General features: G+C 34.2%; 2 protein-coding genes across 2 annotated transcripts; one reads left to right on the top strand and one right to left on the bottom strand.

Moving 5' to 3' along the window:
- The first annotated feature begins 12,341 nt into the window (after positions 1-12,341).
- Positions 12,342-17,756, top strand: LOC112015494 (delta(12)-fatty-acid desaturase FAD2). The gene is made up of 2 exons (XM_024047893.2): positions 12,342-12,477; positions 16,362-17,756. Exon 2 carries the CDS (start codon positions 16,373-16,375, stop codon positions 17,522-17,524), a length of 1,152 nt encoding a protein of 383 aa, XP_023903661.1. The 5' UTR covers positions 12,342-12,477; positions 16,362-16,372; the 3' UTR covers positions 17,525-17,756.
- A 1,348-nt stretch (positions 17,757-19,104) lies between these two features.
- On the bottom strand, positions 19,105-22,140 carry LOC112015498 (protein POLYCHOME). Its single transcript, XM_024047901.2, has 3 exons — positions 22,014-22,140; positions 21,509-21,903; positions 19,105-20,008 (listed from the first exon to the last, which is right to left on the bottom strand). The coding sequence occupies exons 2-3, from the start codon at positions 21,878-21,880 to the stop codon at positions 19,622-19,624; spliced, it is 759 nt and encodes a 252-aa protein (XP_023903669.1). The 5' UTR covers positions 21,881-21,903; positions 22,014-22,140; the 3' UTR covers positions 19,105-19,621.
- Between the last annotated feature and the right edge of the window lie 4,046 nt (positions 22,141-26,186).

Consider the following 26,186-nt stretch of genomic DNA (forward strand, 5'->3'; position numbering starts at 1 on the left):
CTTTTCAAAAACAGGAAGTCAAAACCTTTCCAAAGGTGTCAAGATTAACCTGATTAGAGGAAGTTGGAGGCTGTAGCCCTCATCTTGAAGTTCGTGTCAGGGTCATAAATAGCCCAAGGCACCCCTTAGACTTAGGGGAAAACATATTTTTTTTTAGTTTTGCTCTCTGCCTGGTATTTTTCCTCACATTTTTCTCTCTTCCAAACACAAAAAAACACACAAAAAAGCTCCCAAAACGAATAAAGGTTCTTGATTCCTCTTTCCTCACCAAAAAACACATATTGGTCCCTTTTGGTCCCACTCCAAGCCACACACTTAAGCCCAATTGGTAAGGCCCAAAAGGCCGGCCCAATTAGATAAATTGGTTAGATACAAAGGGAAAAACGTACAGAAATATATGGGTGAGAAAAACATCATGAAAATGGTGTGCATGTGAGTTTTTGTCACTCACAAGTCATCCCTTTGTTACCAATCGAGAGACCACACATCTTGGGCGTTAGTGGAATTGGAGTGAAGATTAAAAGTAGTCCCAAGTGCTTCAATCTTTGTTTTGAAATTCACCGCTTCAAGGTACGATCTCTTGTTTCTCTAATTCTGAACGATCTCTTGTTTCTCTAATTCTGAAATTTACTTTGTACGTGTTATCAATATCGAATGAAGTAGATCCGTTTAAAACTTATTTTCCGCTGCATTTATCTTTATATCCATCAAATATAATGATAATCCACTTCAATATGCTTGGAGTTAGAATGAAAAATTGGATTTGCAGAGAGTGCAATGGCAGACACATTATCACACCATAACATAGGAACATGGTAAAGAAACAAACGAAGCTCCTTAAAAAGAATACGAAGCCAAGCTATTTCAACATTGTTGATACCGTATTTTGTTTGCCCTCGATTTGCAAGCCAGACCACGAAAAATTCAAAAATATTATTTTCTCCCCATGGGGTCGTGAGAACATCTAGAAAGATGTGGTGCAACCCATTCAGGCACGGAGCACCCGAAGTGCCTTTTCAGCCAAAACAACCAAAATGCCCCTAGTTAACCCTGGATTTGACCAAAGGTCAAACGAGGTCAAAACCCTCACAAAACAACATTTTTCATGGTTTTACATCAAACTCAAGCTTCTCGGAGATTTTTAACATCTTTGACCAAGTTTGACCAAGTTCAACCTGAAGTCAATCCCGGGTGGGCCCAAAAACTCTAATTTTGATTCGGCTGTCAAAATGGGTTGAAATGCAATTGCGAAGATTGTCAGATTCTCATTCCAACGATTGCTCATGGATCGAAATCGGAGTTAAAATGGCCAAGATATCACAAAAACCGGGATGACACACTAATCGATGCACCACTAACTTCTAAGAGCCATAACTTTTGATATGACCGTTGGATTTTTAAGTTCCATACCTTTTCAAAAACAGGAAGTCAAAACCTTTCCAAAGGTGTCAAGATTAACCTGATTAGAGGAAGTTGGAGGCTGTAGCCCTCATCTTGAAGTTCGTGTCAGGGTCATAAATAGCCCAAGGCACCCCTTAGACTTAGGGGAAAACATATTTTTTTTTAGTTTTGCTCTCTGCCTGGTATTTTTCCTCACATTTTTCTCTCTTCCAAACACAAAAAAACACACAAAAAAGCTCCCAAAACGAATAAAGGTTCTTGATTCCTCTTTCCTCACCAAAAAACACAAGGTATTGTTCTTATACCCAATCTTCTTTTCCTTGGTTCTACGCTTGGGATTTGGGGTTTATGGGTGTAGATGAATATTTTTGGCTACCATCCACACCCCTAACCTTCTAAATCTTTTTCTAATATTTATTTTGTTTTGATGACTTAACAACATGATTTATCTTTATCTTTAGCATGTTTCTTGCTTTCTTTGTGTGTCTAGGTTAAATCTCTTTGTTTTTATGCTTTATGCCATGTTTCATGCTTAGATCTACATCTTTACTTGCTTGTATGTTTAGATCTACATGTTTAGGGTTTTATGCCATGTTTTCCTATGTTTTATGCCTATTTTTTGTTCTAGGTAGACGTTAAGGTTACAGGCTCACATGCTTGTATGATGTTGTTAGCTATGCCTTGCTTGGATCCATGTGTTTATGTGTTTATTTCAATGCTATATGGTTAGATCCTTGTCTTCACATGCTTATATGCTTGGATTCATGTTCTTCCATGTTTATATGCTAAGTTCTACATGTTTACATGTATGTTTCTATGCCCATATGTCTAGATCTATGTTCTCACATGTCTATGTGCTTGGATCTATGTTCTCTACATGCTTCATGCTATATTCCATGTGCTTATGCGCTCCATGCCATGTTTTTGTGCCTAGGCCTAGGCTATGTTTGTCATGCCATGTGCTATTGTAGCCCTTTTGTCACTTTGTCTTTCTTTCTTGTGTTTTGGCCTATTGGTTTGGACCCAATTTAGACCCTATGGTCTCTGTCATCGTTCGTACACCTTGGCCCATATCAAAGGGTTTGGATCACTGTGATGCTAGATACAATATTTATACAAGTAAAACTTCCTAACTGAATAAAACAGAACTCCTGGAAATACGAAATAGATCCGTGAAAGGTGGAGATGGTTGATCAAATCTACCTAACTGAAAAGCCAGTACAAACTGATTCTTGAATCTTCAATATGACATCGTTTGAACAGCACCAATATAGAAGCCATTGGTTTTAATAAAATGGTGTGTTTTAGTCTATAGGTTTAATGAAACAATGCGTTTGATTGACTTTGGTCTTCAAGCTTAATGAAACGAAACGTTTTGCTTTATCATCTTCAACGTAGGCCAGGGGGTTCAAATGAACCCCCTGAACTGGGCCAAAAAAAAAAATTATATATAATTTTTTTATTTGATCCTCTTAAAATAAAATGTTGAACCCTCTAAACCTAAATTTTTTTTTAAGCCTGATTGAAATAAACTTGAATATGATCATCTTGACAATATCTTAGTCTTATTAAACACACACACACACACACAAAACCAAACCCACAACATATCAATTTGATCTAAAATATGGGAAAAAATAGTAAGCCTAACAACAAAAGTATAAATTTGCTCATCTTAAATCTTAAAAAAAAAAAAAAAAAATCTATTTAGATTTCGCTTGGAGTTCACTTAAGAACAATAATAAAAATGTTTTTTGTATTTAAAAAACAATAAATGATTTCAAAGATTTAATCTTAGCAATAATAATTAGTATGTTCATTGTATTAAGAAACAATATGCAATGAAATTATAGTTTTTTTTTTTTTTTTGATGGACAATGAACTTATAGATTGCAAAATAAGCGAGATGAATGAGTTTTTTACCATAAAAATGAATTGCCCCTCTCTCTTCTTGGACAATTAGACATCTAACCCGTAATCGCAACGACCCAATTGCAAGAGCGGAGTTCTAACAATTGAGCTATATCCCCCAAGCCAAGTGGAGCATGTAAAAAGGATTTTTTTTTTTTTTTTTAATTGATATAATTGCTATGCTTAGTGTGTGACTTGTTGGTTTTTGTAGGGTTAGTAGTCAAAAAAAGGGACTAGCCCATAGTATGAACTAATAATTATCAAACTAATAACCAACTCAAATAATAAATAAATAGAAAAAAATATTATAATATAATATAAAGGGTTCAAATCATTTTATCGACAAATTCTTGCAGAGCCAAAATAAAATAAATATGAAAATTAATATAAAAAAGGATCTACTGACTATTACAATTTCATCCTTATCGAGTTATCAATTTTTTATATCAAGGCCTTGCGTGCTCTACATTTGAGGATTTGTGAATCCCTCCTTCTTATTCTAAAACTTTCCAAGGTTCTCCTCATGGCATCCAAGTTGAGAGGATTTATCTTATACGAGAAATGCTATATTCACAATACTTTCACCACAATTGACAGATTGTTATTAACTATTACTGATGGACAAAATGTAATTTCAATGGTGTGTTTAAATTAGAACTAATAACAACTTATCACCTAAGATTTGTTGGAAAAGTATTGCGAAAATGTTGTGAACGCAACACTTCTTATCTTTTATTCTTTTGCTAGTACTTACTATGGACAAATTTGTAATAAGAAATTCACTTATACCATAAGATTCTTTCTTTTTCTTTTTCTTTTTTTAATACCAAAAATACATCTTCTTAACCTAACTATTAATTCATTCTTTGAAATTTCAAAATTTGTAGTATTTTATTTAAGAAGAAAACTATTTCAAATCTATATTTAATGAAAATATAGATCTTTTTTTTTTTTTTCTTTTTTTTTTTTTAAGAAAAAGCTTTGGTGATTAATTGCAGATCTTGAATTTAAAGAAAAATTGAATCGCGAAGATGTTAATCAATTAGAGAAATCCCAACCAAACATGTGAACATGGCATATATGAATTGGGAACAAGATCATAATGAAATCAAACACATATTAACAAAAACCATGCAATGAACAACACAACATATCAATTAAGAGAAAAGAAAAAACAAATACATGAACGAAATTAAATACCTACTTGCATGAATATGACCTTCAATGGAAGAATATTTTAGAAAAAGAAATTTTCACCTCTTTGAGATCTAAAATATTTCACTTACAAAAAAGTTCTTAAAGCTGAAACTTCCAGAACGTCTTTAACATAAGGGGAGCAAAGAAGTTAGAAAAGAGAAGGCCCTGAATTATGATCTTTTTCCTCTATTTAAAAAGGTTGGGATGCGAAAAAAATAAGCTGAATGAGATCAGATACAAATTGGAATGCATCCTTATCTCTAAAAATTCGAAAAAGATAGGTTTTATCTTAATTAGAAGGTTCCTGGGCCGAGCCACGAATTTTGGCCAATTGGCACTCCAAGAGTGCCAACTGCCCTCTTAGTTGTTGAGCCCTCTTTTCAATTTTGGTTTGATTTGGACTCTTTTTTTGGAGATTTTTGGGTCGGGAATTGCACCTAGACGTGTTTTTAATTCATATTCTAAAAATTAATCCCTTTTACTTGATAATCAGGTCTTTAAAGTAATAATTATCTGATAGATAAATATTCTAAAAAGAATTAATTATCAACAATTTCTTTATTATTAGATTATCCACTTTATTCCCATGCAAGTAGACTTATTTTTGACAAAAACCAACAACCAATCACAGAATTATTTAATTAATTAATTTTAATTGTTTAACCAATTAGAATTAATTTAAATTAATCATGCGTGATTGGTTCCACCCAAACAAAATGCATGCAAGCCGTGAAAACTTGATCACGTGATATCTTTCAATCCGACGGTCCAATTTTGAATCGAACATATCATCACGACCGTTAGAATCTCAAGATCATTTTATGATATGCAATGAATGAATTAATGCATATAATGCAACCATGATTTTTTTGAGTATATGAATGGTCATTCTATACATCTTCCAAGATTAAATTATGAGTGCAAAATCGAGTGTCTATAATTACCTTCTTTCGTTTGTCAATGGCCTGGGTATTGTCTAGGAAAAGGTATCTGCCAGTATAGCCCACTGAGTTTCCTCTTCTGTCATTCTTCTTTCTTCCCATGGGCCTGTTGGCTGTGTTGGCCCATTGGGCCTGCTACCCATTTCCTTGGACTTTCTCGGCCCATTTGCTCTATCTTTACCTCTTATTCCTCCCATGCGCCTGCTGGCTATCATTCCTACCATGTTAGCCCATTGGACTTGCTACCTCTTTCATTGGGCTTCCCCAACCCATTTACTTCTTTTTTACCTCTTATTCCTCTCGAGGGCCTGTTGGCTGGCATTCCTACCATGTTGGCCCATTAGGCTTGCCACCTCTTTCCTTGGGCTTCCTCAGCCTATTTACTTCATTTTTACCTCTTATTTCTTCCATGGGCTTGCTGGCTATCATTCATGTTGTGTTGGCCCATTGAGCTTAATAACTCACTTTTACCATTCATATTTCTTTTTTCTTCCACTTTCCTTATTGTTAGGCTCCTACTTTTGGGCTTTTCGTCAAAAGTGGGCATTAACAACTAAGAACGAAGATATCCAAAATAAAGAAAACAAAATCTATTCCTAAACATGCATTGGATCTAACAACACGCACGAACAACACTTAACGCACCAAAACATGTTCATCAAAATATCCAATCATTCAACTCTCCAGTCAAAACATGATGAGACACCACAAAAAAAAAAAAAAAAAAAAAAATTAAACAAAGCAAAACATATTTCTAAGAGCATATAACATATAAATCAATTTAGAACAACAAGAACACATGTTTTAAAAACCTTACTCAAGAAAAAGCCATGAAGAGAGACTCACTTTGCTTATAGAACACAAATTGGTTGATATCTAATTGGGCCCCTTAGTGCCTACAACACAAAGATTAAGTTGAGAGAACAAGATAATTAAATAATACAATAGTTTTTGATAATCACAACTTAAGAACAAGATTAGTTTTAAAAAAAGTTTTGAGAAATCAAATTGGAAAAATAGTTTTTGCCTTAGGACTAATTAAAGAGAAGTTTTTTATTTGTAAAAAATGTGCTAAGGGGCTATGTGTGAGTTTTAGAAAAGAGAATTAGGGTTTTAGAGAAGATGGAGGCTAAAAAATAACTCTCTCTAGATAAGGTCTTGATTGGAGACATAAGATGAGTATCTATAAGTTAAAATTAGAGTTTTTGGGGCTTTTTAATGAACTTTGGATGTTCTCAAGGGTCTATGGGCCGGCCCACGTCAAAGCATGATGTTTTAGGCACTTAAAAGGAAGTTTTAAAACCCAGAAAATCAAATTGCCTAGTTGGCCCAACTTTAAATGGTCATAACTTACTCAATATAAGTACAAATTAGGCAAAATTTGTGTCAAATTGAAGCCAGGATGTCTACTTTCTAATGAAATAAATCTTACTTAAAATTTCTTTGTGGATCAAAAGTTATGGTCAAAACAGTGAGCAAATGTCATTTTTCAGTATTTATTTCAAAGCGATTTGAGCACTTTTAAGTTGTGATTACTTCCAAACTATTGTGAACTCTTTAATTACCCTTGGTTGACATATATCAAGCTAATCATTGGATTCGGGGACCAAAATTTATTAATGGGTACAAAATGCGATGTCTACACCTCCAAGGATACAATGCCTTTGGGGATATCAATTTTAGCACACTATTTTGGTTCCCCAAATGGAAATCCCTCATAAGTTCAAGGTCCCAAACTTTCAGAAATACAATAGGACAGGAGATCCTGAATTGCACTTCAACATGTAGTCCTAAAAAATGGCTTAATATGCTAGCAACAAGCCTCTGCTGATTGCCACGTTTTTAGATGGTTTGACTGGTTGTGCTGCCATGTGGTTTCTGAAGTTTAAAAAGGTAACTCAGTGGAAAGATCTGGCTCAAGCTTTAATGCTGTAGTATATCCACAACCAAGGAACCATGCCTAACAGAACAGACTTGAAAAGAATATAGAAGAAGAGTGATGAGACTTTCAAAGATTATGCCTAGCACTAGAGGGAGAAGGCAGCCCAAGTCCACCCACCCATTCCGGAAGAAGAAATTTTTAAGAATTTCATTGACTCTTTGAATTCTCCCTACTTTGAAATGACAATTAGGACCCCTGCTCAATATTTCGTTGACTTTATTCCCATTGGGGAAAGTATAGAAGATGGGATCAAGAGCAAGAAGCTGGAGGATATCAATGCTTTCATGGCCCAAATGAAGTAATCCAAGAAGATAGCCCCTAAGAAGAAAGAAGGGGAAGCCCAGATGATATCTCAGGCTCCACAAAGGCAAAATGACCCCCATCTTTACCTTTAGAGTTCAAGCCATTCGAACTCAGCTACCTAATTCCAATCCCCCAAGGAGTTAGTTGCTCAACAACAGATTTGGGAGAAAGTACACTCCCTTGCCAATGCGATTGGCAGAACTATTTCCCATCCTGGTGAAAGCTCACAAGTTAGCACCTATGGTCCCAAAGCCCGTCAATGGCCCCCCATCGAAGAACTATCACCCATCCAAAAAGTGTGCATTCCACTATTATGGCCCCAGGCATGATATAGAGAATTGTTGGACCCTGAAGAACAAGATACAAGACCTTATTGATGCTAAGGTCATACAATTTCCCAAAGAGGCAGGCCTGAACATCACAACTCACCTCTTATCTCCCCATGGCGACAAAGTGGTGAATGCCATAATTGGGGTCAAAGAAGAAGAGATAAATTAGACATCTAGGTGACCAATTACACCTAATACAAAACCAATGGTTGGTGGCGATTTCTAAAATAAAAATAAGAAAAAAGGAACTCAAACACACACACACACACCCCCAACTCTAGATACGCAATCATACAAGAGTCACGTTGCTAAGGACCCAATGTGCAACAACCCTCAACCAAGGCCGGGGAAAAACCAAGCGTCCACATATAGTAAGTAATATTTTAGTGATATAGAACATGTTATCTAATGCTGAGATTAATGACATATATATTTAATATAAGGAATTGTATGTGTAACTTTAATTCAATTTTTCTATATTTTACCATGATTTTTTAGTGGAGTTTATGGTGTACCTTTGTGTTAGAACCACTATCCATCTCCCATATGTATGTTTGCTTCTAAAAAAAAAAAAAAACTCTCTTTTTTACTTCGATGATTTAATCTATATCTATATATGTAAATTGGAATAGAAATCTCTGGTCTCTTTTTACTTCAATGTGCGACAACCTCCAAATAGGGTCGGGGAAAAACCGAGTGTCCACATATAGTAAGTAATATTTTAGTCATATAGAACATGTTGTCTAATGCTGAGATTAATGACATATATATTTAATATAAGGAATTGTGTGTGTAACTTTAATTCAATTTTTCTATATCTTACCATGATTTTTTAGTGGAGTATATGGTGTGTTTTGTGTTAGAACCACTATCCTTCTCCCTTATGTATGTTTGCTTCTAAAAAAAAAAAAATCTCTCTTTTTACTTCGATGATTTAATCTATATCTATATATGTAAATTGGAATAGAATTCTCTGGTTTCTTTTTTGTTTTATTAATACTATAAAAAAATAACCTTTTGTGTAAGGATGTAACCTTTTATTAATGAACATTAACAATAATAAGGATGTAAAAATAAATTGTATAATTTAATATCACCTAAAAATAGGACTCTTTTGTGTCTAATTTTTTATACTTTAAAAAATAACCATGTTATGTAATTGAAAGTGATTTAACAAAAATCTAAACAATGAAGAAAAGAAATTTGAATAGTTTCAAATCACCCTATGAAACCATGACATCATCTACTACACTTTCTCTAGTTTTACTTTCCCATAATTTTAACCTTGAACTAGCTTATAACCCTTTAAACCTTTCTAAAATGGATTATTGATAAATGCCCTAAGGGCATTCATTATGACTATCCACAGCTTGGGTCGGGTCAAGTTTGTGCCCAACCTGGACTCAACTCAAAAAATCTGGGTGGATAAAAATATAACTTGAAACTGACCTAGATGATCTGGTTGAATTTGTTGGTTCAAGTTTTGTCAGTTTTGGGTTGTATTGGGTCAGTCTCGGGTTTTATCACCGAGGCGATATTTTGCCGGATCTGGGTCGAAATCTAGCCAGATCCGTCGAGATCTAACCTAGATTTCATTGGATAACGGCGAGATCTTGCTGGATCTCGAAGGATCCAAACTAGATCTCGCCAAATTTGGTCTAAAATTCTTACTAAATCACCAAAAACATTGAAGCTTACGAGCAGGTCGAGTTTCATGGGTTTTGAAAGAGGAAACCTGCAACTGACCTATCGGGGTCGAGACCCACATCTGATCACCGGAGTTGTCAGACTGGGTAGGTTGGCCAGGTGGGCAGGCTGCTTGGACATCCCTAACATCCATTAACCTGATTATTATTATTATTATTATTATTATTATTATTAAGAGAATTCAGAATATTAGTTATGACTTTACAAAATGTCAAAAATACTCATAATCTAATTAGATAATCCTTATTCTTAAAAAATAAAAAATGGGGTTAAAATTGTAATTCAACAAAATTTAAAAAAAAAAAAAAAAAAAAAAAAAAAAAACTACCATAATTTTTTTTTCCTAAAAATTAGAACACTCTCTATTTAAATATGTCTCACATATGTTTGATATTTTTTTTTCCCTAAAAACTAGCACACACTAAACTTAGCAGTTTACTCCATTTCAAATCCTAAATTTTAATTTCTTAAAAAATCCTTCTGGTGTAACCTCACTAATAATAGATAAATTCAAATTGAAAAATTACATTAAACTCAAATAAAAAGAGAGCTTCATTATAGGTGTGGAGCGCGTGTGACGAAGCTAGTTGTTATTATTATTATTACAAACAATTAAGTGTCATGCTCATGCAACTTTTTTAAAAAAAAAACTATATATATATATATATATATAGGAAATTGTCAAACAATTCATATATAAAACAATGTTACAATACTTAAGGTCAAACTTAAAACTTAAAACTTCGTGAAGTTATATATATATAAACCATCTTTATTTAAATAAAGAACTATATAGATTGAAACTATCTAAATATATATATATATATATACATATACATATATAGTATAAAAATAGGTAAAATTTTTATATTTGAATAAGGTAATTTTATGGTATACTACTCAGTTTATGATGGATCTTCTATAGCCACAAAAAAAAAAAAAAAAAAAAAAAAAAAAAAAAAAAGGCAGAATAGTTAAAGCCGGGCAGGGCATATGATTCATGAACATGAACTCATCATAATCATAGTTGTCAATATCGTACAATACGCGATACATATCGTATCATGTACAAAAAGTTTTGTATAGTAAGGGCGTATCGTAAATGCTCATAAATCATCTGATACATAGGTTCGTATCGTATAAATCATATCGTATCGATGAATCATATCGTACGATACATAGACATGTGGGTTTAAAATTGGTTTTTTTGTTAAAATTTGTGATTTTATTTGATTTAAACAAGTTGTTAGACTTTGTTAACACAAAACTATTGGGAAACTTAATTTAGTCTAATGAAATAGCAAGTCCATGAGATTTTTTCCTTCCTTTTCTTTCTCCTACAAAATTTAGACTATACTCATAACACTCACTTTCATATGTGCAAATTTATTTTCTATGCTATTAATAATGTAGTAAAGGAAAATATAATTATTTTTATTTTGTTATTATTATTTTGAGTCTAAAAAGCTAGAATGCCAAGAAAAAATTATTAGAATAAAAAAACCAAAAAAAGAAGTTAATGTTGATAATAATAAAGAAAATGTCGATGAAAAAATAATTTTGCAAGATGCTGAGCATGATGAAAACATTGACTTAGATGGAGTTTATTAGCCAAGATGATGAAAAAATATCATTATTTTGGTTCATATATCATGTATTACTTCTGAGTTTAATCAATTTGAATGTGCATGTTATAAACATAAGTTAATTTGATTTATTTAGTTAGCTTTGTTAAATTTTATTACATAAGTAATGATTAAATTGGTCATTATTTTAATATATTTTGAATTTATAATGAATATACCTTTTATATATGTATATCTATAATTGTTTTATAATTTTATTAGATGTTTGTGTATCTTACAATACACGATTCGATACGATACACGATACAAAAAAATCAAAAATCGTTTCACGATACGATTCATGATTTGACAACTATGATCATGATATTCAGATATCTTTGTCATTTTCTTTGGTCGGTAAAGCATTTTGTAATTAGATTTTCTTTTTTTATTTGAATTCAGATATTTCTTTCTTTCTTTCATTCTTAAGTCTTAACCCACTTCGACGCGTGCTTTTGCAAATTGCAATCAGGCCTTGTTGCTAGACTATTTAAAACAACATATTTTTAATTTTTAAACAATATTACGTACTTTTTTTTAATTTATACGCATTTTAAAAACCTACAAACAACGTCATTCAAACTATTCTACCAACCAAACCCTCAATCTTCCAAACACGTGACACACCCTCCGATATTTGTACAAACCCCTAAGAAAAATCACAGCCATAGAGATCTGTTAACCCTGAATCTGACGGCGGATATTGAGCGAAATCAGAATCAGTTAAAACTTAAGAGCAGCCGAAGGCGACGCGTTAAAAAAAATTTGGTCAAGAAGACAACCAATCAAACCCATTTACTGCTTGCCACGTAAGCAGAATATGCTTAGAAATCGAAAAGAAACAAAACACCTGAGTGAGGAGGGAGGGGCTTTCCCAACTTTTTTACATGTTGAACTTTTGTGGACCCAGTTTCTCCACAAAAAAAAAACTTTGGTGGACCCCACTGGCAGAGAGAAGAGAGAGAGGGAAAGGAAGCTTAAATATCAGACTTGGGAAAGGAAAAGGGTGAGGCTACCTCTATTGTTTCCAATTTCTAGCCTCCATTTTAGAGAGAGAGAGAGAGAGAGAAAGAGCTGAGTTAGAGAGATTTATAGAGAAGAGCATCTCTCTATTCTCTCAGGTAATCATTCCTTTCTGCTTTTCTTTTCTTTTTTTTCTTTTTTTTTTCTTTTTTTAATACTATAATCAATTTCTCAGCTTTGGTTTTGGTTTTGGTTTGTGAAAGATCGATTTTTGTATTCACATTTTTCGTCTTGCTATTAAATGGATTTGTGTAGATCTAGGAATACATGTTTTATTTTTGTTCCTAAAATCGGTTGAGATCTTTGCCTTCAGTCAGAGAAATGAATGCATGCATGAACAAAACTTAAAAGATTTTGAATTTTTAAATATATTTTTCGATGCTGTGAAGTTTTATAGATTGGATCTAAGTATCTTGTCGTATCTTCTGTACTTTGTATGACCATACATGTTCTGTTCACGTGATCTCCAGCCAACAGCCAACGCTACACACTTTCATGTCTGTCTGTTATAGTATTTATTTTACTTTTACTTTTACTTTTAATGTTTATTTTGTTTCGTTTTGTCTTTTTTTTTTTTTTTAAGCTTTGGATCCTCTGGCAACTTCAAAATCTCACTGTTTTTAATCTATCTATGATTAATTATCATTAAGTAATGGGAATTTATGGTGTTTAATTATTTAAAAATGAATAATAACTTTCATTCGCTTTTTGAATTATTTTCCAATTACTCCATGTTTGGACCTTTCGCACGATGGTACAATTTTTTGTGAAGGAGCACGAAGCTTTTGTTGGATTTAAATCTCCAGAAGAAAATTTCACGCACCTATATATTTAGTTTAGGATCTCAATTTTTTTTTAAAAAAAACGTATTAGATAATTTGGAGAAAATCCGTCTATTATAAAGTTGGGAGCTGTGAGAAAGTTAGGAGAAATTTTATTAAAATATTGTAAAGGTTGGCCGATTACCACTTTATAAATTGGGATTTAACTTTTATGAGGAATATGAATCAAAAAAAAAAACTTTTATGAGGAATATTCCGAACTAGGATTCTTTGTGTGCAGGCCCTGAGTTATTCTACACTAGTGTAATTGACTGTTTCTGGTAATTTCAAATCTAGTAGAGTGAAATATGTAAAAAAATAAAACGTGTTTAAAGATACAAACAAGATAGAACTGTGTTGGTCAGAAACTCAGAATTGTTGGTTGGTTCAGTTTCAGGCTCATTTAAGAGCTCTGTTCGTTTATGTACCGTGGTGTTTGGAAGATTATAGAAAGCTAGCTGTAACCCAAGAAAAAGTAGACAAAAGAAGTAAATGTGGAGAATTAGGTGTTGCAGCCATGGCTGGTCCCTATCTTTTTTTAATTTAAGTGAGACCCGTGTTTGAGGGAAATTTTAACCAGCGACATTTTCCCTTATTAATTTTTCAAAAAGAGTGAGGGCTACCCTATTCTCTATAATTAAATATAATTTTCTTGATCTTTCCAATTAACCGGCGCTCTTGAATTTCAATATTTCAGGGCTTGCCTTTGGTGTTTGGTATGTGTATGTGACTGTGATTCCATTGCTGGTAGGCCCAGCATGGTCAAGTTTGACGCCTCTAAATTCTAAACTTTGTTTTTTCCAAATCTTATTGTTGAATACTGTAGTTCTGTTATCTTGGTCAATTTGAACTTTGTCACACCAACTTAGAATTAATACTCGTTAGAATAATTATCAAACGAGGACTTGTTCTATACCCAAATCCAGAAGTCCAAATAGTTTGCTAGGCTTTGCCTTAATTTTTTAACACAATTAACCGGCGCTCTTGAATTTCAATATTTCAGGGCTTGCCTTTGGTGTTTGGTATGTGTATGTGACTGTGATTCCATTGCTGGTAGGCCCAGCATGGTCAAGTTTGACGCCTCTAAATTCTAAACTTTGTTTTTTCCAAATCTTATTGTTGAATACTGTAGTTCTGTTATCTTGGTCAATTTGAACTTTGTCACACCAACTTAGAATTAATACTCGTTAGAATAATTATCAAACGAGGACTTGTTCTATACCCAAATCCAGAAGTCCAAATAGTTTGCTAGGCTTTGCCTTAATTTTTTAACCTAAGAGATTCCTGAGCGAGTCTATTATTTGCTCATGCATGTTGTACTAATCAAAATTGAAGGTGTCACTCTACGAGGGTCTTGATGTTTTGGTGTATGTTTTAATTGAGTAAGAGGCTACCTAATTAGAGGTAGGACATGGGTTTTTTCTTATTTTTCGGTTCTCTTTCAAAACTTCTTAAATTCTATTGGTTCACTAGAAATTTTTGTCAACCGATCAAAAAGCTGGTTTTTTTTTTTTTTTTTTAAAGTTAAATTATCTGTAACTTACGGTTCTCATACTATTTTTTTGTCCTATGAAGAATAAACAATTTGCAAATGGACATCTTGGTAAACTTTGTAGTTGTTGCTTTAAGTTTAAGATGACATGCACAAAAATATCGTGTACCTTTTCCGCGTTGTACCGGCATGGGCTAATGATAGAGACAACTTCTTTATATTCCTTGACTGGTGTGGATCACTTGTTTTAGTGGCAAAGTGATACCTATGGAAATTTCAGTGCCCCATATTTTGGTTTTGGAGTATGGACCCCATAAATAATTTTACCTTACTTTTTGTGGTAGTGGCATCAACTCTCCAGTATTATTGTTTCTACTTTTCATTGTGCCTTTCTTTTCCATTTAATAAGTCCATAAAGTACTTCATTACTTTTTCGTACTGTTACCATCTTTTACTGTAGGTGAAGGAGGCCTTCTATTTGTTTTTCCTTTCCCTTTTTCTTTACAGGAGGAGGAAAAAAAATGATATTATTAGTTCTATATTTTTGGCCATGCCAACCACGATAAGCACCCCAAAAAAAAAAAAAAAAAAAAAACTGAGACTCTGTAGTCTGAACTCAATCATTTTAAAACAAAAAAAAAAAAAAAAAAAAAAAAAAAAAAAAAAAAACTGAGACTCTGTAGTCTGAACTCAATCATTTTAAAACTTCAGTTTCAACTTTCTAACGTGTCTGGCCAGACCTTGCTGCTAGAATTTTGTAATAGTTTTGGCTGCGGAGTGCTTGTAAGTTGTATGAATATATGAATGTCAATGCACTTGTATCATTTATCCATTTTGAAATTTAATACATTACACGCATAATATGAAAGGAACTGGAACATATCAATGAGAAGATCAGTTATAGAAACTCAAATTTCGCACTCTGGAATTGCACTTGAAAATGTTGGCCTGTCTCCCTTGTTCAATCATTTTAACTTTTTTCTTCTTATTCACTTAGAAGCTTCCATTATGCTATTGCATCCTAGCTTCTTGGAACCCAATGTATTCTGAACTCAGTTGGGTACTTATCTTTTTCCACTGCCGACGCCCTGGAACCCATTGATCCATTAGTCATTTGTATTAATGGCCCTATTGTTGGTGAACTGAATCACCTTGCTAGTTTGCTTCCATGTAACCATCATCAAAACTGTGCCAATATATTGATAGCTAAATTCTCTCTTAATAAAATTGTCTTCTAATTATTATTAGAGTGTCATAATATTAATCTATTCAAAGGGGGCGTTAGTTCAACTGTATTATTACCATTGGAGCACTTGATTACTAGGGATATTGAGGTGCTACGTCTTGCTATAATATGAATCCAACTGCTTGTGGAAGTTGAGTAGGTTTTAGACGGGATATGGACATGTATTTGATTCAATAGGTACTTTAGGAAGCAAGTTGCCTTGATGTTATCTTTTCTCTGAGTTGAGCTGAGCTGGTTTTTTTTACCATAAAAGCATTGTGGAAGCTATTTTAAATAACTAAATTTTGCATTGAGATCACTGTGCTATAGAATCTGTCATTGAACTTGGATATAGCTTATTGGAAGCTGGTTTACTTTCTTGATTTGTCTTAGAAATAGTCTAAAATAATCATAAGATACTCACTTTTTCTCTCCTTTTCACAGGTTGAAGAACAATGGGTGCAGGTGGCCGAATGGCAGTGCCCCCCACTCACAAGAAATCCGAAGCTGAAAGTCTGAAGCGAGTTCCACACTCAAAACCCCCATTTACCCTTGGCCAGATCAAGAAAGCCATCCCTCCTCATTGTTTCCAGCGTTCTGTACTCCGCTCTTTCTCCTATGTTGTTTATGACCTCGCTATAGCCTTTGTCTTCTATTACATTGCTACCAATTACTTCCATCACCTTCCTAAACCTCTCTCTTCCCTGGCTTGGCTAATTTATGGGTTTGTCCAAGGTTGTGTCCTAACTGGTGTTTGGGTCATAGCCCATGAGTGTGGCCACCATGCGTTTAGTGACTACCAGTGGCTTGATGACACCGTGGGTCTAATCCTCCACTCCTGTCTTCTTGTCCCTTACTTCTCATGGAAGTATAGCCATGGCCGCCACCATTCTAATACAGGTTCCATTGAGAAGGATGAAGTCTTTGTCCCCAAGCAAAAATCCAGTATCCAATGGTACTCCAAATACCTTAACAATCCACCAGGCCGACTCATCACACTTTTCATCACGCTCACTCTAGGCTGGCCTCTTTACCTTGCATTCAACGTTTCAGGCAGGCCCTATGATCGGTTTGCAAGCCACTATGACCCTTATGGTCCCATCTACTCAGATCGTCAACGGCTCCAAATATTCATTTCTGATGCTGGTATTATTGCTGTCTTTTATGGGCTTTACCGGCTTGCTATGGCAAAAGGACTTGCTTGGGTCTTATGTACCTATGGAGGACCGCTGTTGGTTGTAAATGGATTTTTGGTGTTGATCACATTTTTGCAGCACACTCACCCTTCATTACCTCATTATGATTCTTCCGAGTGGGACTGGTTGAGAGGAGCTTTGGCCACTGTTGATCGAGATTATGGAATTTTGAACAAGATTTTCCATAACATCACAGATACTCATGTGGCACACCATTTGTTCTCAACAATGCCACATTATCATGCAATGGAAGCTACAAAGGCAATTAAGCCAATTTTGGGAGAGTATTATCAATTCGACGGGACACCAGTTTACAAGGCAACATGGAGGGAGGCAAAGGAGTGTGTTTATGTTGAACCTGATGAAGCTGGCCAGAGCAAAGGTGTCTTCTGGTACAACAATAAGCTGTGATGATCTCAACTAGCAAAATGTTGGTTGGGAAGGTCTCAGATTCTGGTTAATTTAGGTTGTTCGCTTGCCTTGAATTGGACCTCTAGTATTAGTTGTGCTTTTCAATAATTATGTAGAACCCCTATCATGGCAGAATCGAACACAATCTTATTTAATGACTGAATGTTTGTTTTGTCTGAATGGTTTGCTAGTTTATTGAATAATGGGCAGAGAGGCAGTACATTTACACTAATTTGGAACATCTTGAAACCTGGTTTGAGTTATGAATTATGTTTTTTGGGCAGCTAATGTAACGTTAACAGTTATTTGTAGATTGAATTCTCACTCCACTCTTGAACAGACCCTGTTAAGATATATTAAAATGCGAAAGATTTTGCTGCAATAGTAGGTTATGTGGCAGCAAATAAAAACGCAACATGTGTTGAAGGGTCATGTGCAATGCACTCTAGTAATAATAATGTCTTAAACAATCTCATCAAGCAAAATTACCCTTAACTTACATTTCACTCTAATAATAATGTCTTAAACAATCTCATCAAGTGTGTTTGTGATTTACTTTGTGAATGTCAAATGATGCCCTTTGCTGCATAAACCTACTGAGATTGATCGTTTCACGAGAATCCTCAAATGTCATAATCAGATTTAAAAACATGTAAAGCACGCTCTCAATTTCTGCAATTTAAATAGTACAAACGTAAACTTTCAATTATTCAAGTATTGCCTATGATAGATGTAGTGCTTTCACCTTGTATCACGAGAGTTGAATAAAGATTTAAGACATTCAATTTAACCAATAAAAGAAATGATAAAATAGCTAATTAAGTAGTCAAACAACATTTTAACTACTATCATTTACTATATTTTTAGTCTCATAAATGTTGCTTCCTTCTGAATAAGGATTTCTTTAGAACAATTATAGAGGGAACCTAATCATATATATTTTTTAAGTTTTCATTGAGCAATATACTAATATATAGTAGGTACTGGTAATGTAATAATAGGTTCATACATCACATTATTATTGCTATAAACCTGAAAGTTATTGCTATACAAAATATTTAATAAGCCTTGACTTCTATTGTCAAGGTTTCCTACGCCTTTTTTAAACCATACCATAAAATTTCATCTGATCTCATGTGAAGCATGCTCGTAATGACTTTTTAAATGGTAAATCCAAAAATTGATCTATTAAGAGTTGGTTGAAAAACGTATGTACTTCGTTCATCAAAATGTTAACATATTATAAATGTATTCTTTATAAGCATTGACTTATATTGTCAAGGTTTCACTCACCTTTTCAAACCATACTAAATTACTAAACCAATTTCATCTGATCCCTTGTAAAGCATGCTCATCTTTTAATTGTTTATGGTAGAGACTAGAGAGTAATGACTTATTAAATGGTAAATCCAAAAATTGATCCATTAAGAGCTGGTTGAAAGACCTAGTGAACTTTCGTTCATTAAAATGTTAACATATTATAGGTTGAAGTAAAAATGGACCATCAAATCTAATACTCCCTGTATATGAATTTGTAATTCTGAACATTTAGCAAACAACAAAACCTGTTAAATCTGGACTTTCTGCAAAAAGCCTAAAAAATAGAATTGATTATGGAACAAAATCACTTTGGTGAACCCTGTTTCCCTATCATACTCAAAAAGTAATGGTACATCAACACAGGCCTTCTAAAATAACGTGACAAGAACTGGGATATGGCCATTCTACACCTAACCATCAAAGAATGATGGTAACAAGACATTAACATGCCTACTGGTCCTACACCAAGACTTTCAGCAGAGAACTGAAGCAAAACTGCCTACCAATCCTATGCTAAGACCTTCAGCAAGATGTCAAAAGCAAAAAAGTAGAGAAGATATGAGGATATATGTACTAAATCTACTTGAGGAGTCCTAATATCATCAGATGATGATTCGAGTAGTCCTATTATCATCAGATGATGATCAGTCTCACAGCACAGGTTTCTTGTCCCTTCTGTCTTTCAAATACAGGTGCTCCTGTTCTCTCTGTTTTGGCTGCTCCAAGGTGGGAGGAAAAAAAGAATTCATACTTTAATTGCTGGGAAGTTGAAATGAATCAACGCATAGACATCAAAGTACGAATTTTCTTTTCTCTCTCTGCCTTCTTAGCACTTGGGGTTCTCTTTAGCTTCTGCAGTTCCTCCATCACCACTTTCTCAACAGTGTCAATCGAGTTCAAGAGTTTCTTCTGAGGTGTGAGAAACTCTGATTCTCCAGCATTCTGATTAGTGATTCCGAGCAGAATCTTTGGCACTTTACCAACAGCAGGTGTACGAGGCTTGACACCAACAGCTAGATTTGGAGAGATCATAGAGATATCGTGCTTGAGTTGAGCACCAGACTGTGTCACAGAAGGGTCAAGAACCCTTTGGCCCTCAGGTATAGGACTCTCAATTTGTAGGCCTTCGGCATCTCCCAGTAGAGCTCTTCTCCTTTCAATTGCCTAACACAAGCAAAATGCAACCCACTTACAATCAGCATAAATACAAACCATTTTGAACCTCAAGAATCATCATAACATAACAATCTAGATTACGTAAAATAAAATTTTGAACATCCCAACAAAATAAAGGCACAGACAGCCTTTCAATGTATTTCAAATCTATAACAATCATAAAGCATTACAGATATTAAATCTCACCCTCTCCAGTGCAACTATGTCAACAAGTTGGTTTGGCCTTGTGGACAAACAGAAGAATTCCTAGTCTTTACTACACGCAACAATCAACAATACACATACAGCTAGGACAGCATTCAATTTTATCTTGGTCACTCCGTCAGAAGCTTAAGATACCCTACAAATGTTGTCTTCGTTTGAAGAATGCCCTCCCAGTTAAGCGCATACAAATTGAACAGCCTTTGTGTTTCTGTGCAAAAGAAACAGCAACCATGGACCATCTATTATTACAACATGACTGTAGAACAGTTTGGCTTGTATCCTCACTTACAATAAGAGTAGACCACATACCTTATCCATCTTTGAAGGACTGGATTTGGCATTGGATTGCAAAGACACAATCCATGCCTAAGGAATATAAAATCCCGTTAGCACATTTGATCAGCACCCTATGATCAATTTGGAAAAAAAAAAAAAACATGTTTGACCACATACAACCCAATCCCATTTCAGTTCTGCACAATGCATCCTACCAGATTAGTTCCATTTTGATAGCATGGAAGTATTTGCAACAAGATATCATAACAAACACTGCATCTAAGTTAACCAAGGAATACGGAGAGGAAGTGGTTTAGAAGAGGTATCCCATTTCTAAATGGTTGTTTCAGTTGGCTTGTTGGCAACATAACTATAGCTGTTATTCTAATCATCAAGATGGCTCTTCAACAAATTTAATTGATGCAACTTCCAGGTGTTCTCATAATGGTGAAGAGCAAAGAAGTATGCTTATTGGGAAAGACTCCTCAACCACTTCACTTTTTATCTTGTTGTTCCCCCAATTATCACTAGGATGCAAATGGCAGTGACTTTAGAATTAGAAGTCTAAAAGCTTGAATTTTCATTATCGCTTGAATTAGGCTTCCAGGTAAAAATTAGAAAAAAAATAGCGAGACCAATGTCAATTAAACTTCAAAAAACCAAATGTTTGTTTATGAGAAACATCTACACAGTCAAAAGAACACTACCAATCAAGATTAAAAGCATTAAACAGGATACCTAACAAACATTTGAATGTCAAATACGGAAACATCGCATTTTAAAGATTTGTGAATACATATAAAGAAAGGGTATTGTGTTATTAAAGTACTAAATTCAATTGAACTTAAACTCCTATTCCTCAAATTCCTGGCACCAAAACAAGAAATCAAAATTAAAGAAAAGCACGGCACAGAAAATAAGAAAATTCCCCTTTTAGTGCAACAAATCAAGATATATCAATAAAAGCATTCATCCATGAAAATTGAAGAGCAGAGAATCAGAAATTACCCTCACAACCGCAGTGATATCCTGAAGAGGGGTTCGTGGGTACCAAGAAGGTAACACACTGCCCGTGGTTCTGCCCCGGCCCGAACTCCGTTGCGCAGTTCTCGGATTATTCTCCTGACCCGTAGCCGGAGTTCCGTACAGATTCCGGCCACGCACATTTCCTGGAGTTCCAAAGCCTCCCCTTCCCCTTCCTCCAATGAATCGTCCACGTGTTGCCGGTGTCGCCACTTGCCTGACCGGGGCCGGGGATCCGAACAAGTTACGACCCACTTCTGGATCGTCAATAAGAATTCCGGTACTGGGAGCTCTGCGGCGAGCGAAAATGGCAGCGTAGTCGACAGGCCTCACCAATCTATCTCTCGATTCAGGCATCGTTGATATAATAATGCTTTGAACTGAAAGAAAGAAAGAAACACAGAAAAAAGAAGTTAGAATCGTCAGATCAAAAAGAGTCTGAGTTTCAAGGAAATGAGAGGCTCTTCAAGTTATTGGGTCATTTTCTTACCTGGGGTTGGGTTGGGTTTTTAGGTTTGTTCTTGAATTGTTAGGCAAATGAAAAAGAGCAAGAAGCTCTACAACTTCAAAAAGAGAGAGTCGAAATTGGCAATTTTTTTCAAATGAAATAATAGGCGGTATTATAGGGGGAAAAAAAACCAAACACGAAACTTTCTTTTATTTTTTAATTATTTTAATTAATTTCGTAATTTGGGAGCGTCCAATTTTCAAATTTGTGGAATTAGCGGGATGATTAAAGTAGCAGCTAACTGGGCTAAGAATAGAAGAAGGCAAGCGTGTCTCTGGAGTCTGGCCTGAGAGTTTGGGCCAATTTGGGTCCATTTTCTTTTGGGCTCGACCTCATTTTCCCATTTTGTCTTGAACCCAAGGGAATGGGGATACATATTCTATAGAAATATAGTCCATTTAACATAACAATTTCTCTTAAAAAGGAAAACAAAAACGCTTAGAGGCTGTTTGGATGACCCATTTTCATGACTCAATTCTCAGTTTTCATAACTCAATTCTCAAAAATGGTGGGACCCATAGCAAAATACTCGTTTGCCTACACCAATACTCTATTTCCATAACTCTGTTTTCAATACTCAATTCTCTACTTTTTGAGTTATGAGTTATGGAAACTGAAAACAACTTTTAGCTGTTTTTAGTTTTCAATTCTCAATTTTCAATGGCAAAATTGTAAATACCATTACAAACCGGTCCCACAGTCAGAATTTGCTCCCTCTTTTTCTTCTTTTCTCTTTTTTTTTTTAATCTTTTCTTTTTGTCTTTCACGGACAGACCTGCTTTCTTCTTCTTTTTCTTCTTTTTCTCACTTTCTGGGTTTCTTTTCCATTCTCCTTTCTTTTATTTTTTAATTATTTTAATTAATTTCGTAATTTGGGAGCGTCCAATTTTCAAATTTGTGGAATTAGCGGGATGATTAAAGTAGCAGCTAACTGGGCTAAGAATAAGAGAAGGCAAGCGTGTCTCTAGAGTCTGGCCTGAGAGTTTGGGCCAATTTGGTCCATTTTCTTTTGGGCTCGACCTCATTTTCCCATTTTGTCTTGAACCCAAGGGAATGGGGATTCATATTCTATAGAAATATAGTCCATTTAACATAACAATTTCTCTTAAAAAGGAAAACAAAAACGCTTAGAGCTTTCACTTGTTTCGAAAGTCACTTTTAAAAAAATAATAATAGCAAGGCGAAACTATATTATTAGTTCATGAAATTTATCTTGTGAGTGCAATTGCTAATAGTAAAAACCTCATGACCTATAAGAAAATTACTCAACTATTTTGTAACCTGTTAACAAACGAGTATTCACAAATCAAACTTAAGAATGTTACCCTAAATTTGGAGAGAGAGAGAGAGAGAGAGAATCCCTTTATAAAACCCAGTATTTGATGGGTCCAAGTCCATCCATATCGGAATCAAGCATAAAAATACTCTTCAATTCTTTGTTGTCTTTTAGAGTTCAAATCGTGGTCAACTACTACAATTACTGATAGTACAATTTTGCTCAATTTGGTGCAAGTTTTGAAAAAAATTTATTATAGTTGGGGGTTAACGGAAAAATGGACATAATATCACAATTGCAAGTGAGTACAATTGAAGCAATTAACTTCAATACCTTTTGTACTTTATAAGCCTTCAACTTTGAACAATTCCACCTTTGAATAACATTGAGGTCTGGCATTCCAAAGGAGTAATGGGCTACGTATTGAGGGGAAGAACCTGTGGAACCTTTTATGAATTCATGAGGACCCAAAAACTCCTGGAGATAGCACTAATTGGGGACTTTGTGTGTCTCTCTCACTCTCTCTTGTTTCTCATATTAAGGGTAGCATTCTTTTGTTTGATTTGGAAATTCCCGTTTGTTAACTGGTTGCAAGATGGTTGAGTCATTTTTTGACGAGTCATGGGATTTTTAATGAGAGAAATTGATGACATGTCACCTAAAATTTGTCACGCCATTTTTCCGTTAGCCACGTAGGCACTAAGACTGACACTGTTAACAAAAAGACCAATTGTGTTCACTTTTTAAACTTGAGAGACTAATAACATTCACTTAAAAATTGAGAGACCAATAGTATAGTTTCAACTAATAATAATAATCATCCACTTATGCAAGATAGATTGCATATCATTCTATATTTTATAATGCATCCAATAAAAATTGTCTAAAATCATTTTTTGTATAACAAGGCAAATTATCGACTTGACAACACTAGTTAACCCACATTAGTGACCCAATGAGGCAACAACTCCCCAAGCTAGTGATCCACGACCACTTATATCTAATAACGAGAGAGAGAGAGAGAGAGAGAGCAATGATGTAATTTATCAAAGAGAAACTAACATGTTGAACGCTTAGGTTGTGTTTGGTTTAGCCCATCACTCAAACTTAATTCTTATACTGAAAAGTCTAAACCCATATCTCATATCTCATATCACTCCTCTATTTCTACCTTAACTCACTCTACAATTCATTTGGGTAAAAATTCCATTCAGATTTCATCACAAAAACTCACTCTACAATTCATGTGGAGCCCACAAGTTAAATTGGGTCAAACTTCTAATAAAGTTTCTAATATCTTCTTTTCTTTACGAACAAAATTTTGTTATAAAATTAGTTAACCTTAGGTTACAACCCTATTAAATATCTTTTTATTGGAGATGAATTTTGACAATTCCACTATTGGATTATATCTTCTTCTTATATCCTCCATACTTGCAAAATTTTTAGAAAATTAAAAATCAATAGCTATGTCATCAATAAATTGTTTAAATTGTAAGTTTTTATAATTTAAAATTATATATAAAATATAAGCTTATAGATCATATAATAAACAAGATCGGATTGATACAAAATTTGACACATGTATTAAGAGTATAAAGAATATGCAATTTAATAGTTAGATTTTCAAAATATATAATAATGTTTATTTTATTGAGTAAGGTTGTAACTAGATTACAACCAATTTTGTAGCTAAACTTTGACCTTTCCTTACCCGCCCCCGAACACTCATTTGCTCCTCCTTGATTTCTCTTAAAACTCAATGGAGAGAGGATAGAAGAACTTGTTGGAAGGAAGCTTAGGTCCGCAATCGGTTTCTCTCTCACTCTCTCCCCTTCCCCTGTGACAGATTAGTACTCTCTCTCTCTCTCTCTCTCTCTCTCTCTAGAGACCGTGAGATGCCTTTTTATCTTCCGATTTCAGTTTTGCTTCATATTTTTAGGTTAGTTCTATTCATGTGGTAGAAATTAATCAATATTAAATTGTGGATTTTGTGTTACAATGGTAGATCAGTTTGCTTTGGTGGGTAATAATTTCACAATCATCATGATCTGAGTATTGTCTAAAACTAGGCGCCAAAAATAAGATTGTTGATTTATCTTCCAAAATATGTGCTGGTTTTGTTTTATTTTAGTGGTATTTCTCTAATTCATAAACTTCTAGAGTTGGTTCTAGATTAGATTTATGGGGTTATAATATTGATTTATTATGTTTAGGTGCTATTGAATGTGATTTTGCAATTCTAATTTGTTCTGTACTTTGTAAAAGTCCATATTGTTAGGATACTTTTTCTTTACATCTAATTTTATTTGAGTACCACCTATTTATTTTCAAATACCACTAATAAGTTATTGGATTTTCTCAAATATTTTCTACTCTATTATCATGTTAATAACAAATATTTTATATCTCATTGCTTAAATTTGGTTATGATAAAAATTATCACAAAAAAACTCAAAAACTCATATTTTATCAAATTTTATTATCATCATCTAGCTAAGCCCAAAACCGGCCCCATGGATCCAATAATCCTATTCTATTTAAAGCCTAAGAATACTTATGCTTGACAATATTTGAAAAGCCCATGATTCAAATCCATGGCAAAACAATTTTATCGATGGAATTCAAATCCATAATCAAAGCCCATGATTTAAACCCATGACAATTTATTTATCCAAAGCCCAATTCACATTAGCAACATTAAAGCCTAATTCCCATTAGCAACATCAAAATCTAATTTTCATTGGCAATATCAAAAGCCCAACTTACATTGGCACTATTAAAAGCTCAAATTAACTACTTGGCACTATTTATTGAAAGCTCAAGGTTATCAATACTTGGCAAAATATTATATTATAATTATTTTACTTAGAAGTCCA

This window comes from Quercus suber, unplaced genomic scaffold (genome assembly GCF_002906115.3).
Source record: "Quercus suber isolate HL8 unplaced genomic scaffold, Cork oak 2.0 scaffold_127, whole genome shotgun sequence".
Taxonomy (NCBI): Eukaryota; Viridiplantae; Streptophyta; class Magnoliopsida; order Fagales; family Fagaceae; genus Quercus; species Quercus suber.

Bases quoted from the DNA above. Each gene is read 5' to 3' on its own strand.
- LOC112015494 (XM_024047893.2), top strand. From the start codon at position 16,373: ATGGGTGCAGGTGGCCGAATGGCAGTGCCCCCCACTCACAAGAAATCC.
- LOC112015498 (XM_024047901.2), bottom strand. From the start codon at position 21,880: ATGCCTGAATCGAGAGATAGATTGGTGAGGCCTGTCGACTACGCTGCC. The intron at 20,009-21,508 runs GTAATTTCTGAT...TGCTTGTGTTAG, and splicing joins ATATCACTGCGGTTGTGAGG to GCAATTGAAAGGAGAAGAGC.